General features: G+C 44.2%; 1 protein-coding gene across 1 annotated transcript; it reads left to right on the forward strand.

The window, feature by feature from the left end:
- The first annotated feature begins 2,827 nt into the window (after positions 1–2,827).
- Positions 2,828–14,553, forward strand: Afg2b (AAA ATPase AFG2B). Its single transcript, XM_034493865.2, has 8 exons — positions 2,828–3,966; positions 4,777–4,962; positions 7,205–7,363; positions 9,869–10,078; positions 10,817–11,009; positions 12,397–12,527; positions 13,388–13,513; positions 14,195–14,553. The coding sequence occupies exons 1-8, from the start codon at positions 2,893–2,895 to the stop codon at positions 14,357–14,359; spliced, it is 2,244 nt and encodes a 747-aa protein (XP_034349756.1). The 5' UTR covers positions 2,828–2,892; the 3' UTR covers positions 14,360–14,553.
- Positions 14,554–14,870: the final 317 nt, after the last annotated feature.

Genomic DNA, 14,870 nt, shown 5'->3' on the forward strand with positions numbered 1-14,870 from the left:
AAAAGGTATATAACCAACATGTAGTAATCCTGGAATAAAAATCTCTAAAGGCCCTGCAATTCAGAGCTTACTCATGTAACCACACAAAGTGGTGGGCCATCTATAGAAAACTTACTTGCATGCCTTTAGCCTTTCCTAGATGGCTCCTGACAAGAAGCCAGGACAAGAGCTCAACACAGGGACCTAGAAGTAGGAACCAAAGCAGAGATCATAGAGGAATGCTGTTTACTGGCCTGCTTAATTACCCATCTTATAGAGTCCACGCCCACCTGCTAGGGATGGCACTGCCTATAGTGCCACCAATAAGCAATCAAGAAAAAGCCCCACAACATGCCCATAGGCATGCCAGTCTGACTGAGGTCATTCCTTCTTCCCAGAAGTGACAATGTAAAGTAGACCTGTGAAAGTTAGAGTGCAAAGGTACATGAAGTAGGACGAAGCCTTTACTTGTCCTGAGTCAACCAGCATCTACAACTTTGTTTTCTAAGCTTCCAAAACTGTAAGAAGTAAAGATCTGAATTCAAGTCATGCACTTACGTGCATGAAGGCAAAGCACTCATACACATAAAATGAGATAAATAAAATATTCAAAGGACTGAAGAGTTAAGAGCTAAGAGTCAGGGGTTAAGAGTACATACTGCTGTTTTGCAGAGGAATCAAGTTTAGTTCCCAACATCCACATGGAGTGGTTTACAGACATCTATAACTGTAGCCCCAAGGGGTCTAATGCCTCTGGACTCCATGGGCACTTGCACACGTGCACACATGTACACACACACACACACACACACACACACACACACCACAAAATCACACACATTATTTTTAATGGAAAAATGTAATTTGCTATTGCTTATTATAATCCAAATAGCTTGTGGGTGGTTTTTGTTTTTCTCTTTTTTTTTTTTTTTTTTTTTTTTGTAGAATAGCCTGACAATAATAGGAATACATAGAGATTTCAGACACTTTCATGTAACTGAGTGTGAACCCTGAGGAAAATCTTGTGGAAACCTGATCCTCCAAGGGCCTATGGCTTTCATTTGCTGGTTCTGGACTCCCTCTAGTGGTTGCATGCATTTGGTGCTTTAAATAGTGCTCATAGAATTGCCAAATTTGGAGTCCTGTAAACCAACAAAAGGACCACGGAACTGTTGTTTTTGTTTTGTTTGTTTTTTGAGACGCTTCTTCATTGTGTAGTTTAGGCTTGCCTAGACCTCACTAAGCAGCACAGGTTGAGCTGGAAATTGTGATAATCCTTATGCATGCTCCCAAATGTTGAGATACAGGTATGAACCATCACTCCAGCTAGAATGGTTTCCTACAAGATTATGCCAGTGGAGATATGATGAATTCAGATGTACGGATGACTTAAGCAATACATTGAAAGTGGTCTGACTTAGAGGAGCAGGATGGGTTAAGGCTGCCTGGGAAAGATACTCTATAGTTCTACTGAGAATGAAAGAGTGTTGAGGGCCCAGGAACAGAATCTTTTCTTAATATTTGTGACGTAGGAGAGGAGTGACTGTTTTTGTGGGGAAGCCGTGTATTTCTTGGCTAAGGTCAGAGAACTTTATAGTCCTGCCCTGAATGGGGTCAGCCTCTCCATGCAACACAAAACACAGTATTCTCTACACAGTATCCCTACTAGCTTAACCTCTACCTCTGTTTTAAATCAGTGCAGAAATCTGTAAGGCTAACTTAGCTCTAATTGCCTCAGTTGGCATCGGTTATGACCATCAGATGTACCTTTTCATGCAACCATGGTCAAAATATGCAGAGAAAAACCTCTTAAAATCACCCCCATTAAACTTCTGTTTCCTGGTCAGTTTTATACCACAGCTATTCACAAGTGCGCTAGCTTTCACATATATCCCTCTACATATTGAAGATGGTTATTATGTCTTATTACGTCTTCTTTCCTATATCTAGACTCTCAAAGCTTTTTGGAACGAGAATAAAATATATTTCATAAGGTGCAAGCATTGAAAGATCCCCAAACGGGGACCCTCACCCAAGTCCGGACCTGCACGAACCCAAGGACACACGAGAGACCTTCTTGATGCAATTGCAGAGGAGGTTTAATGACGAGGGCCCTCGGGCCGGAACATATCTCACGCAGGAGATCGAGGTTCCGACCCCAGACCCAGAAAACTTGGGATATTTATCAGTAGGGGTTGGGGAGAGCGGGAAAATTTGGCGTGGTTACATATGATTGGTTGCACTTTCGCGTGGCTACACATGATTGGATATTTCAAACATCAGCAACTTGCAGAACTGGCAGAACTTGCAGAACCTCGGACCTCCCAGAAAGGGAGGGAGAAAGAAGTAAACACCAGATAGCCCATTACTCACTTGGGCTTGTTTGGACTTGTCTGGGCACACCCTTGCATACCTTTATTTTTGGTCACCCTGCCCCTGCAGGGACTTAATATTTTATTTTGACTAAATTTAACAAATTGTTGGTGGTTTTTGCTGACCATGAATTTTTTGTTATTGTTTCAACGCTGCTTTCAAATTTTATTTTCACAGCATCATGATTAACTCGGTGGGTATTTTATTTGCACCTTGTTTATACCTGTAAACAGGTTATACCTTGTCAGCAGCTTGTGTTTTTTTTTTCCTTAAGAAATATTTTCACAAAATGAAAACTCTTATTGCCTAATGGAGCAGCCGTATGATGCCTGTTAGATGCCAGCGGAGACCTTTTCCTTGAGGCTTTTGAACAGACAACCGAGCGTCTGAAGTTTACCAGAACCCAGCCTTTTCTCAATTTCCCAGAAGTCCTTTTGACTGTCAATCAGTGGCTTATTCCTTCATGGCGCATGCGCGCCGCCCGCATCCGGCAGCGGGGTGAACTGCTGCCGGGCTTTCCCTGGCGTGGGTTTCCTAGTCATGGCTCCGGACTCGGGGCCCTGTCCTGACGGACAGCTTTTGAAGCTGCTGCCGGTGGATCCCCGGGACCGGGGCACCCAGCGCTGCCGCTTGGGGCCGGCCGCCTTCCGCACCCTGGGCGCGCGCCTGGGCTCGCCGCTGAGGATCTCCTTGCCCGCCGGCGGCTGCTGCCTCTGCACGGCCTGGCCGCGGCGCGACGGGGCGGACGGCTTTGTGCAGCTGGACCCGCAGTGCGCGAGCCCCGGAGCCACGGCGGCCGTGGGGAGGATCGGTATGGACTGCTTGCAACCGGTGCCCTGTCCGCCCCTGCGGCGCCTAGAGGTGTGGCCGGTGCTGCGGCCGCAGGCGGGAGCCCAGAGTTCCGCCGCGGTGCTGGAGGTAGCGCAGGAGCTGCTGCGCAACCGGCCGGTGTCACGGGGACACGTGGTGGCCACCCCGCCGGGCGCCCCCGGCCCTGTAGCTGCGCTGCACGTGGTGGGTGGGACACCGGACCCAGAGCCCGCCGGGTGGGTCACTCCGCATACCCACATCACGCTCAGCGACAAGCCTCCGCCACAGGTCGAGCCTCCGGGAGAGGTGACCCTTGGGGGCCTGTCGGAGACGGCCGACTCTCTGAGAGAGCTGCTCCGCCTGCCGCTGCGCTATCCGCTCGCCTTAGCTGCGCTAGGGCTGGCGGTGCCCCGCGGGGTGCTCCTGGCGGGACCCCCGGGAGTGGGCAAGACTCAGTTAGTGCGAGCCGTGGCCCGGGAGACCGGCGCCGAGCTGCTGGCGGTGAGCGCCCCGGCGCTGCAGGGCTCCCGGCCCGGGGAGACCGAGGAGAACGTGCGGCGCATCTTCCAGCGCGCCCAGGAGCTGGCCAGCCGCGGGCCCAGCCTCCTCTTCCTGGACGAAGTGGACGCCCTGTGTCCCCGGAGAGGCGGTCCCCAGCGAGCTCCCGAGAGCCGCGTGGTGGCCCAGGTGTTGACGCTGCTGGACGGCATCCACGGGGACAGAGAGGTTGTGGTCGTGGGAGCCACCAACCGGCCAGACGAGTTAGACCCAGCGCTTCGCAGGCCGGGGAGGTTTGACAGAGAGGTAAAGTTCCTGAAAGCTCGCCTTTTTGGACAGCTGTGTCAGGCGGGATTTGTAGATCACTTGTGACACGCGTGCCAGCCAGAACCTGGGTTCAAATCCTTGTGGGAAGCAGGATGGTCGTTTGCTTTGTTGAAGTAACTAAGCCTGTTGCAAGTATATTAAACTTTGGGATGAGAACTTAGTAAGAGAAGACAGCGAAAGTAGATAAAGACAGGCATTAGCCCCTAAATGTATTCATTCCTGTCAGGATACAGCTTCCTGTCCTACAGTTGACTTCCTAAGTTGTCAGGGCTATATCTTTCTTAGGAGCTTTGGTCCTCAAGTGTTGTTATTATTATTATTATTATTATTATTATTATTATTATTATTATTATTATTATCATTACTACTACTACTGCTACTACTAAGGAATTGTTAAGTATTTAAAATTGGTAGGATTCTCTTAAGTCTTTTGGGGACTTGAGTGGATTTCTTCCTTGCACTAGCTATTAAAGGACCCTGCTTCCAAAGAGCAAAGGCCTAGATTATCTAGTCTGTTATTTGATCCATGACTGCTAGAATTTGGTGTGTCCTCAAAAAAAACAACAGAGACTTCTTCAGTGAAATACAGAGTTTTCATTGTGGAGATTCCAGCCACTGTTGTTCCACTGGACACTCGGCATTTTCTTGTATTCATAATCTAAGGTGTGCTAGAAGGTCATGATTCAAGTTCCCGAAAGGTTTGCTGAGTGACTGTACATATTAATGAAGGTGCTTTTAAAGGCCTTCAGTTGTCTGCTTCTAATTCTCTGTGTCTCGCTTTGCCTGTAGGTTGTCATTGGGACTCCCACGCTAAAACAAAGAGAGGCAATTCTGCAAGTGATCACTTCAAAGATGCCCATCTCCAGTCATGTCGATTTAGGTCTTCTGGCAGAAATGACGGTTGGCTATGTCGGTGCCGACCTGACAGCGCTCTGTAGGGAGGCTGCCATGTGTGCCCTTCTCAAGAGTGAGAAGGTAGGAAGTGTTCACCTGTCAGCAGCTATGGTAATCTTTCAGATTAATATGACAGATTATTGTGGGGTTAAGAAAGGTGGTAAGTACATCCATTCCTTGGCATGGCTGGTAGGCTCCACAGCTCTTTCCGTGTGTGTGTGTGTGTGTGTGTGTGTGTGTACACTATGTATACAAATATAACCTCCTAAATACATTTACATCTCAACTCCATATAAATATATGACTAAAGATGAGGATAAATGGCTGAGTCTTCCAGGAAAGTCTCCATGGTGGATTTTCCTCAGTAACTCCCTAGTGCTAGAGCCTGGAGCAGCCAGGAAAGGCAATGTCCCTCAGAATAATCAGACAGATTTTAATCTAAAGCTTTTGAACAGCCACTTCAGACTTATACAGAAAGGCACAAAAAAACAAAACAAAACAAAACAAAAACTTTCCATAGCTTTTACCTAGATTTAAAGATTGTCGTTGATTTTCAAATCTTAAATTAGTAATTACTTTTAAAATATTTAGGTTTATCCTAAATATAATATTTTGTAGCAGTATTTTGAAAATCAAATCATTTCGTATATGATAACTCTGGTCTCTAGACCTCTTCAGCAAGTAAGAATTTTAGTAGCTGAGGATTCTGAGACATTTCAACTTCATCCATAACATCCTAAATTATTTTATCTAAATAATTTATCTTTCCCAACTTTTCCAATATTTTCAATCTAATACTGAAGGTGGGAAGACGTTATATGAACTTCTAAGTCCTCATCTTAATGGATTTGGTACCAAACTGCTTAGTGTTTTAATGAGTTTCTGTGTGAAGGTGTGAAAATGCATGTCCCTTGTGAGAAAGTGAGAGACCCAGAGAGAAGGGAGTCACAGTTAGAATTCCCTCTGCTCTGTGAAGTTCTAGGCTTTGATCTCAGGCATCTCTGACTTAGGTCAGAGATACCAGTCAGCTCACTGCTACTTGACGAGGGGACTACCTAAGTCTAGTCACCACAGGGATGGCTGAGTTCAGAAACAGCCCAGGGGGAGTGGAAAGGAGAAGGGACAGACATCTGGGAAGGTACTGACTTATCTTTTTTTCCCTCCCACTAGGCAGGTGAAGGGCTCTGACTGTATCAGAGCAGACAAGGAATTCATTAAAGTTTTTCTGAACTAGTCCGATGACAGAATTAGAAACATAGCTTAATACAGAAGAGAAAGGACTTAGCGCCTGCAAGGCGATGAGAGTCAAATGGGATGTCGAGCACACACGTGGTCTTGAGTGAGATTTCCAAATGCTAGTTGGTATTCTTTAAAAGTTAGAGTTCGGGTACCCAGGATCTAATACTGTAAGCCAGCAAAGCAAAGAAACAAAACAAAAATTTATGTGCCCATAAGTCTTTTCATCAACAGTAGAACAAACATGCAACAATGATTAAATAGTTTGTCAGAATGTTTGTTTTCGCATTAAACTCGTGATTCACATTAAGCAGGATAACAAAATATAAAGAAAGTGAGCTTTGCCTAAAACATTACATTGGGGTGACAGTTGCTAACATATTTAGAAAATACTGTTCAGAATGGGTCTACCATAAGTATCCATTTTCATGGTCTTCTCTAAATGGTGTAAAATAGATAATAGTTGAAAATGAAAATTTGTAGACAACCCAATACACAGTCAGGATTATGTCTTTACCATATCTAGGCACAAGATAGCTGCAGGCTGCTCATCGGATGCTCACTGACCCGCTATCAGGGCAGTGTCCAGTTCTCCACCTTGTAGCTGTTTTCTTGTTTGCTATTAATAAGGAAGTGTGTGAGGAGACACCTTGAGACCTAAAAATGTCCCCTTGTCAATGTTCTTACTCAGAATAGCTTCTATAGAACTTGAAAAAAATAATGAGTTTTTAATTCTGTTATTTTTCCTGTTTCACTCTGAATTGAAGGAATGTAATCAGCACAGTGTTGAGTAGTGTTTCTTCCTGGTGTGGCTTCCTTAGAGGACAATCTGTTAACAGCTGTGGCTGTCAGAATTTAAAACTGAACGAGGGAGCTCAGGGCTTCCACTTTGAGGGAATGATTGACGGAGATGCTTGGACTTGAGAATAGTGATGATTACATTTGTAAGTTCAAAGAGTGTTGGCTTTCTTGTTATTGTTTTGTTCGGGTTTTTTTTTTTTTAGAGTTTCTTATGCATCATGTATACTATAGAAAAGGCCTACCTAATTTTTTGCTTCATTTTTCTTTTTGGGATATATTTCTTCAGAACCAAGACAGTCCTAAAATTGAGGAAACAGATTTTCTTGAAGCTTTTAAAAAGATTCAGCCCTCGTCATTCCGAAGTTCCATTGGACTGATGGACGTCAAGCCCGTTGGCTGGGAGCAGATAGGTGGACTTGAAGATGTAAAGCAGAAGTTACAGCAGGTAACAGTTACTGGGCAGCTCACTCCGGCAGAATCCCCAAGAGGCATTCTGTGTCTGTAGTGAAAATGCGGTAATCAAACTGTGCTGCTCTCCTACCCAGATGCCTGGTCATGTGCTTTAGTCTTTATTTAATTAGACTTCTGTAGACACTAGTTTTTGTGTTTCCCTGTCTTAATCTTTTAAGATTTTTGCTTTAAAGCGTTCATTATAATCTAGAACACAGGTCAACAGAATTCCTGTGATAAGCTGGATAGTAAATGCTTTAATTTTTGGGACACTCAGGCTGTCAGCTGTTCACGAGCCACTATAGTTTGAGAGCAGGTAAATGAGAACATTTGGCCTGTGTTTCCATGGTTCTGCATCTGTGGATGCAGCTGTCCAAAATACCGTCTGCACTGAACACATTTGACATTTTTTTCTTGTTATTTTCCCATAGATAATGCAGTGTGCCAACGATGTACATGGTGTTTGCATTATTAAGTATTAGAGCTGATAGATTGTAGGTTATATGCAAGTACTATAGTTCTTCCTCCATCGTGCTGGAGTTTGAAGTTATAGGGAGTCTTTCCATGGGCTTGTCTTATTTAACTTTCACAGTATTGATGCTGAAGAGATACCAGCCACACTTCTGATGTCTTCTATTAGCCTGTTTCCTGCCTTTCCGGACACTCTTCTACCTTCCCTGAAATGCTGATTCTTGAGAGACTTAGGAACTTCTTTCTTTCTTTAAAATTATTTTTATTTTATGCATATCAGTGTTTTGGTCCCATGTATACATTGGCACCACATGCATGCTTGCTGCCCGTGGAGGTCAGAAGAGGGTGTCAGATGCCCAGAGACTGGAGTTATGGATGGTTGTGAAACACCATGTAGGTTCTGAGAGCAAAATGTAGGTCCTTTGCAAGAGCAACAAGTGCTATTATTAACCACTGAGCCATCTCTCCTGTCCCAGATACCTTTTCTGTAGTCCAAGGTGATTGACAGGGTCTAAGATCGGTCTTAGCTGTCCCTTGATAATAAGTCTTGGGTAGACTTTTCTTCATGTCATCAGGACTGCTTAGCTGCCTGTCTGCTAGATAACCATAGAGCTGTCAACATGTTGTGTCCAGGGTCCATCTAAAGCCAGGTGTAGGATGCATGCCTTTAATCCTAGCACGTGGAAGATAGAGGCAGGTGGGTTTCTTTCAGTTTGAGGCCAGCTGGTCTACATGGTAAGTTCTAGGACTGTCAGGGCTACATAGTGAGACCCTGTCTCAAAAAAGACCAAAAGGAAACAGATAAACAAACAACTTCCCCACTATACCTAAAATTCCCTGTCTCAGTGAACGGTCAACTGGCAGTTCCCTGTCAGAAGGATGGCACTAGGACTTTGTAAAATGTAATTTCTTACGTCTCAGTGACCAATCTGTCCTCACCGTCTTCATTGACTGATCTTCCAGCCTTCTGGTGTGCTCCACATATTTCTGTGTTGCCGATTGGACTATTATCCGCCTCTCTGTTTTGGTCTGCCTCCACTTCATCCTCATTGCTTCTGTTCACTGAATGGGCAGCGTATTTGATGGCTTCATGCATCTCTTTTTGTGGCATCTCTTCTCCTTGGCGTGCCTATCCCTGGTTGTTAGTTTAAAAGTCTCTCTCCTTCAGAACCAAGCTACCCCCTTACACTCTTTTTTTTCTTTCTTGAGGCCAGTGTTGGTTCTACCACCTCACTAAGAGTAAATTGCACAGTTCACTGCTAACTTTTATAGGCCTGAGCCTCTGAGTCTGTAAAATGATGGTAAACCCATTTGCCTTAGAGGTGGCCAGGGCTTCTTCACCATTCAGTAACATTTCTTGAGTGCCCGCTTTAGGCATGAACCAACACTGCTGGTTTTGTAGCAAGAGCAGAGTGGCCAGCCCGTCATGGAAAAGGAACAGTAGTGGACTATAAATGGTCTAAGTAAAGTGGAAGGCAGTACAGGCTGTGGCTGAGAGAAAGGGACTCTGCTTTGCCCAGGGTTCTTGGGGAAGACTTCTTCAAGCAGGTACTTTTGAGCTAATGAGAGGGAGAACAGCTACATGGGGCTGAAGAGATGGCTCAGTACAATAAGAACGCTTCTTGTTCTTGCAGAGGATCAGATTCAGTTCCCCAGACCCATATGGCAGCTTATAACCACCCATAGCTCCAGTTCTAAGGGAATCCAGTGACTTCCAACCTCTGCATGGACCAGGCATGTACATAGTATGTATACATACAGACAGACAAAACAACCAGACACAGAAAGGAAAATATAATTAAAACATTAAAAAGAGTAGCCACAGAGAGATGTTGGAAGGACATTCAGGCATAGCATGTTCACAAGTGAAAGTGCTTGGATGCAGATGAGTGGTAGGGACCTGGCTTCCTGGGCTATCATGAGAACAGGAGGCTGTTTGAGTCCAACAGGTTGTGGGAAGTACCGGATGAGGGAGAGATTTGGCATGTGGCTGGTACACTAATCTCTCTCTGTTTCTGCCTATTTACAGTGTGTTGAGTGGCCTCTGAAGTTTCCTCAGGAGTTTGCTAGGATGGGTCTGACACAGCCAAAGGGCCTTCTCCTGTATGGTCCCCCTGGATGTGCTAAGACCACTCTGGTGAGGGCGCTGGCCACAGGCTGCCACTGCTCCTTTGTGTCGGTGTGCGGGGCTGATCTCTTCTCGCCTTTTGTTGGAGACTCAGAAAAAGTTTTGTCTCAGGTTGGTTTATCTTTAAGTTATTTTTTTTCTGTCGTGAAAGGTATATATGCTTAAGTTTAAAATAAGAGTCCTCTTCCTTGTAACCCTTCCACGGACTGCTGCTGTTTGGTAACTCTTCCTCTCTGATTTTGAGGAAGGTAGAGGTGAGGTTTTACCAACCTGAAATTTTATCTTTACTTTTGTCATTTTTAAAGATTGTGTATATGTGTGTGTGTGTGTCTGGATAGGCTATGTGCACTTGTGTGCAGGTGTTCTCATAGACCCAGAAAGGGATGCTGGATCCCCTGGAGCTGGAGTTGCAGAAGATTGTGACTCTCCCAGTGTGGGTACTAGGAAGTGAACTCAGGGCCTCTATAAGAGCAGTACGCACCCTTAACCCCTGAGGCATCTTTCCAGCACTTTTATCATGGTCTTTAAAGTTAAGCATCATCACCAGATGGATTTGGTGGCATATATCTTTAATTTTAGTACTGAGGAGACAGTGACAGGCAGATCCCAGCCAGCCTGGGTTACGTAATGAAATCCTGCCTTAAAAGAAATTCTGAAATTCCATGTTAAATATCTTTTGAGAAGACAATTTTTGAACAACTATCTATCTTTGGCCCTTGCTTTACTTATTTATTCTCTAGTTGGTAAGCACTTAGAATCTTCATTTTTCTGTTTTAATGATTACAAATAGGAAAGTGAAAACAGTCACCGGAACAGCGTGTGACGTTGTGTTTTTCTTCCCTCACTAAGGTATTTCGACAAGCAAGAGCCAATACTCCAGCGCTTGTGTTTTTGGATGAAATTGACTCAGTCTTGGGGTCTCGCTCAGTCGGCACCTTGGGATGTGATGCTCGGGAGCGAGTTCTTTCAGTTCTGCTGAACGAGCTCGATGGTGTGGGAGTTAGGACGGTAGAGAGAAGAGGGAGTAAAGCCAGCCAACAGGGTAAATACCAGGAGCTGGAGACACTCAACACTGTCAGCTAGAACGCACCAGAGTTAGACAGCATTCCCGCACAGCTGCTTTTCCCAGGCTGAAGACAGAGGGATTTATATGATTTCATTTGAATTCTTGGGACTTTTGCAGTGTGGATAAAAGTTGAGACTTGGACAGAAGAAAGTGCAAAGTTTTTATAATTCTCTAATATGTGAAATTAATTTTTCTAAGAATGAGAAATATTTCTTGTTTAGTGGAGAAGGGAGATTATTCTCATGTGTATATCCTTAAGAAGGACTTATCCCTCCTTCAGTTTGTGTGTGTGAAACATTATGAAACAAATTAGCCCTTAAGTAACTTTGATAGTTGAAAGGGGAAGGTGGCTTTTGGGGTGTCCTGTGTCGGTGAGCCTCTTGTTCAGAAATAGTGGCTTCTTGTCCTGAGCAGGTCATTTCTGACTTCTTTTAGTATAATTATATTGATTACTTCACATTTTCATAGTCATTCACAGAAGGCGCACTGTAACCACTGTAACTGGAAGAGACCCATGATAATGTGATCTCATGATGCTTTACATTAGCCCATTGCATGCTGGGAAACTTGCTACTTTGAGGGTAAACACTGGAGAACTGCTTGGGCTATTCAACTCTAGGAGTGGTTTTTCACTGTGTCTTTCTTTTAAACGTTTCTCCTTTGGGGCTGGGAGTGTATGTAGCTCAGTGGCAGAGTGACTGCCTGGCAGGCCCACACCCTGGGTTCTATCCCCACACCACATAAGCCAGGTGTGCTGGTGAGCGCTGTAAACCCAGTGCTCAGGGAGTGCAAACACGGCTTTTAAGGTCAGTTTTGTCGGGTAAAGAGTTTTGGGGCAGCCTGGGGTACATGAGACACTACCTCAAACAGAAACAAATGTTGCTTCTCATCCAGGGTTTGCATAACCTCAGTTCAGCTTGTCATCATTTCTGCCTCTGGAAAGAATAAAAAGTAAATTTCCACCTTTGTGGATATTGAAAGCTAGACTTTCCAGACCGTGCCTGTGCCCACTAGTCATGCATTCTCCCCTAGCAGCTTCTTTCTGGCTGCTGTTCATTGAGTGCTTGGGTGGATTTGGGAACTGGCCAGCCATTCTTCCATCTGGCTTCTCACCAGTTCTCACATGGAGAAACGCCTGTCAGGACTAGCCATTCCTTCAGACGCACAAGGTTAGCTCTTTGATTAATGAGTTGTTGTGGGTGGCTTTATACCAAGAAGGTGGCTGGGTTTGGGTGTAAGTTTCCTGGATCCAAAAGAGGGTTATTCCTTTCAGACACAGTACTTTCTCACATGGACTTAACTTGAAGGATTTTAATAAGTTACAGTTTGTTGATGTTACTTTGTGTTATATACTTTCCCTCAGAGTGTCAAGAAATTCTTAACCGGAGTGTCATGATTGTTGTAGCAACGAATAGGCCTGATGTGTTAGACGATGCCTTATTACGACCTGGAAGATTAGATAAGATCATCTATGTCCCCCCTCCTGATCGAGAGGTAAGCAGTGCCTGTTTCCTTTACATTATCAGTGCATCTCGTCTGCCTAGTAGCACGTCTGCATAAATTCTAGACTGGGTAGCGTGGACAGTGTGTCCTGCTCTCACTGTGCAATGCTGGTATCCAGTTCTTTGCTTAGTGGCTCTTCATAAAGTCACGTATTTGTCCATGCTGGTTCCCTGGACCTGCCTTCAGGGAAACATACCTCTAACTGGCTCTAGTGTTCCCAGTAGTACTGAGGGCATTAGGTGTCATTGTATCTGGGATGGAAGAATCCTAAGGCATTTGAGTCGCTGAAAGGGCTTTGGCAGTGGTCTGGGTCTGTGGGGACTGCAGCATGTCCAGTCAGGAAATGCTTTGCTCTTAAATGGAACAACTGTCAGATGGTAAAGGGTTTACTTTTGTTCCCAAAAGAGAATCATCTTGTCTCATAAGGAGAAATGGTTATGACTGGCAACTTCAAAAGTTAATTAAGAAAATATTTGTTTTTCATGATATTGTTTCTACCATTGCTGTAGACCATTGATGGCTCAATATCTGTTTCGGAAGCATGAGTGATATTGTTTGACTATGACACACACACATCATACACACAAATATACACCCCACACACACACCACAAAATATATACACCATACACATCACACACACAAATGTACACACCATACATACATCACACACACACACATTACACACACATATGCCACACCCTTCCACACACCCACACAATACACACAGTACATACAACACACACACTCTTTGTAATGGGATAAGAAATTTGAACTTAAAATATTTACTGTATTAGTGTCAAACATAAATGTTATAACATTGTAAATATGTTTTTGTTTATTCTCTTCCAGGGCAGGCTTTCTATTTTAAAAGTCTGTACAAACAACATGCCAATAGAGCCTGATGTTTCACTAGAAAACCTAGCAGCAGAAACCTGTTTTTTCTCTGGAGCTGATCTTAGAAACCTCTGCAAAGAAGTGAGTGTGCACTGTTTTATTCAGAGTCTTTGAATGGTTTTCCTTTTCTGTAGTTTTACTGAATATAAAATTGAGAAGAATGCACGGACCTTAAGGATATAATACTGAGTGACTGTAAAGTGACCACATTTTTATAACCAGCACTTGTGTCAGGAAGAGATTGTTGGTATTCTAGAATCTTCCTTTGACTCTTCCTACCCTCTTCCCCTGCTGCCCACGAAAGGGGACCACTCTGCTCACCCCCACACTGAAGATGAGCTGTGCAGCTTTTGAGCTCTGAGTTTCTACATTCTGCCATGAACAGCTTGTCTGTGGTGAGAGTGTGGAGTTGGATCTGCCATACATGTACGTGGCTACAAGGAGAATTGCCAGATCTTAAGATGTGCCTGCCATCTTTTCTTTTATGAGCAGTGCTGCATGAGTCCTCTCATCTTAGACTATGTGTGGATTCAGGGCATATATGTAATCTTGCAGTTTGCCTATTTAAGGCTGGATTTTTTAATGTTCAGGAAACTATGGTCTATGGTGGATTTTTAGTCACCTTAACTTTTGGTGGTTTTTGATGGCATTGAACTCCTTTGATGTGACACCAAGGATTTGCCACCAGATTGCAGTGTTGACAGTTACTATTAGTTTTAATATGAAGCAAATTGACTATTGCCTACTGCTTGTGTCCTTCAGGCTGCCTTGTTTGCTCTGCAAGAAAGCGGACTGGAAGCAACCACAGTGAAACAGGAGCACTTCACAGAAGCACTCAAGACTGTGAAGCCGTCCTTAACTCTGGAAGAGTTGACTTTCTATGAAAACTTATTTAAGAAAGGATTTTCTAACTTGGAAGATCATTAAATTTTTACTTTATTTATATGAAGTGGTTTGCAACTTCACACTTTCATGAGAGGAGAGAGAGAGAGAGGGAGAGAGAGAGAGAGAGAGAGAGAGAGAGAAGAAGATAGAGAGGAAGAGAGGAGAGAGACTGAGAACTTGCCTGATAAGGACCATCTTACTTCTAGAAGATATATTAAAAACCATAATAAAAAGCACATGTGTGATTTTGTTAGGGTAACTATTTTTATTCGGTCGTCTATGACTTTGAAGTATATCATGCTTACGGGAAAGCTGCAGGACGGAACAGAGGACTTCGGCATGCTCTGGCCCGGGTTCTCCACTCTAGCATTTTCTCACATTTGTCTTTGCTTCTTCCTCTGCACACACACCATTTTCTTTACAGCCTGGAACTACACTAGAACCTTGAGTCACTTAGTCTTGGGGATGACACTGAGAAGTGTGCCATTAGGTGGTTTTGTTGTGAATGTCATAGAGTAGTGTGGCTGTTCCAGCCAGATAGTGACACCACCAG

The sequence above is a fragment of the Arvicanthis niloticus genome, chromosome 2 (assembly GCF_011762505.2).
Source record: "Arvicanthis niloticus isolate mArvNil1 chromosome 2, mArvNil1.pat.X, whole genome shotgun sequence".
In the NCBI taxonomy this organism is placed as follows: Eukaryota; Metazoa; Chordata; class Mammalia; order Rodentia; family Muridae; genus Arvicanthis; species Arvicanthis niloticus.

Coding starts and splice junctions, on each gene's coding strand:
- Afg2b (XM_034493865.2), top strand. CDS start 2,893: ATGGCTCCGGACTCGGGGCCCTGTCCTGACGGACAGCTTTTGAAGCTG. Junction 4,963..7,204: donor CCCTTCTCAAGAGTGAGAAG/GTAGGAAGTGTT, acceptor ATATTTCTTCAG/AACCAAGACAGTCCTAAAAT. Junction 7,364..9,868: donor TAAAGCAGAAGTTACAGCAG/GTAACAGTTACT, acceptor GCCTATTTACAG/TGTGTTGAGTGGCCTCTGAA.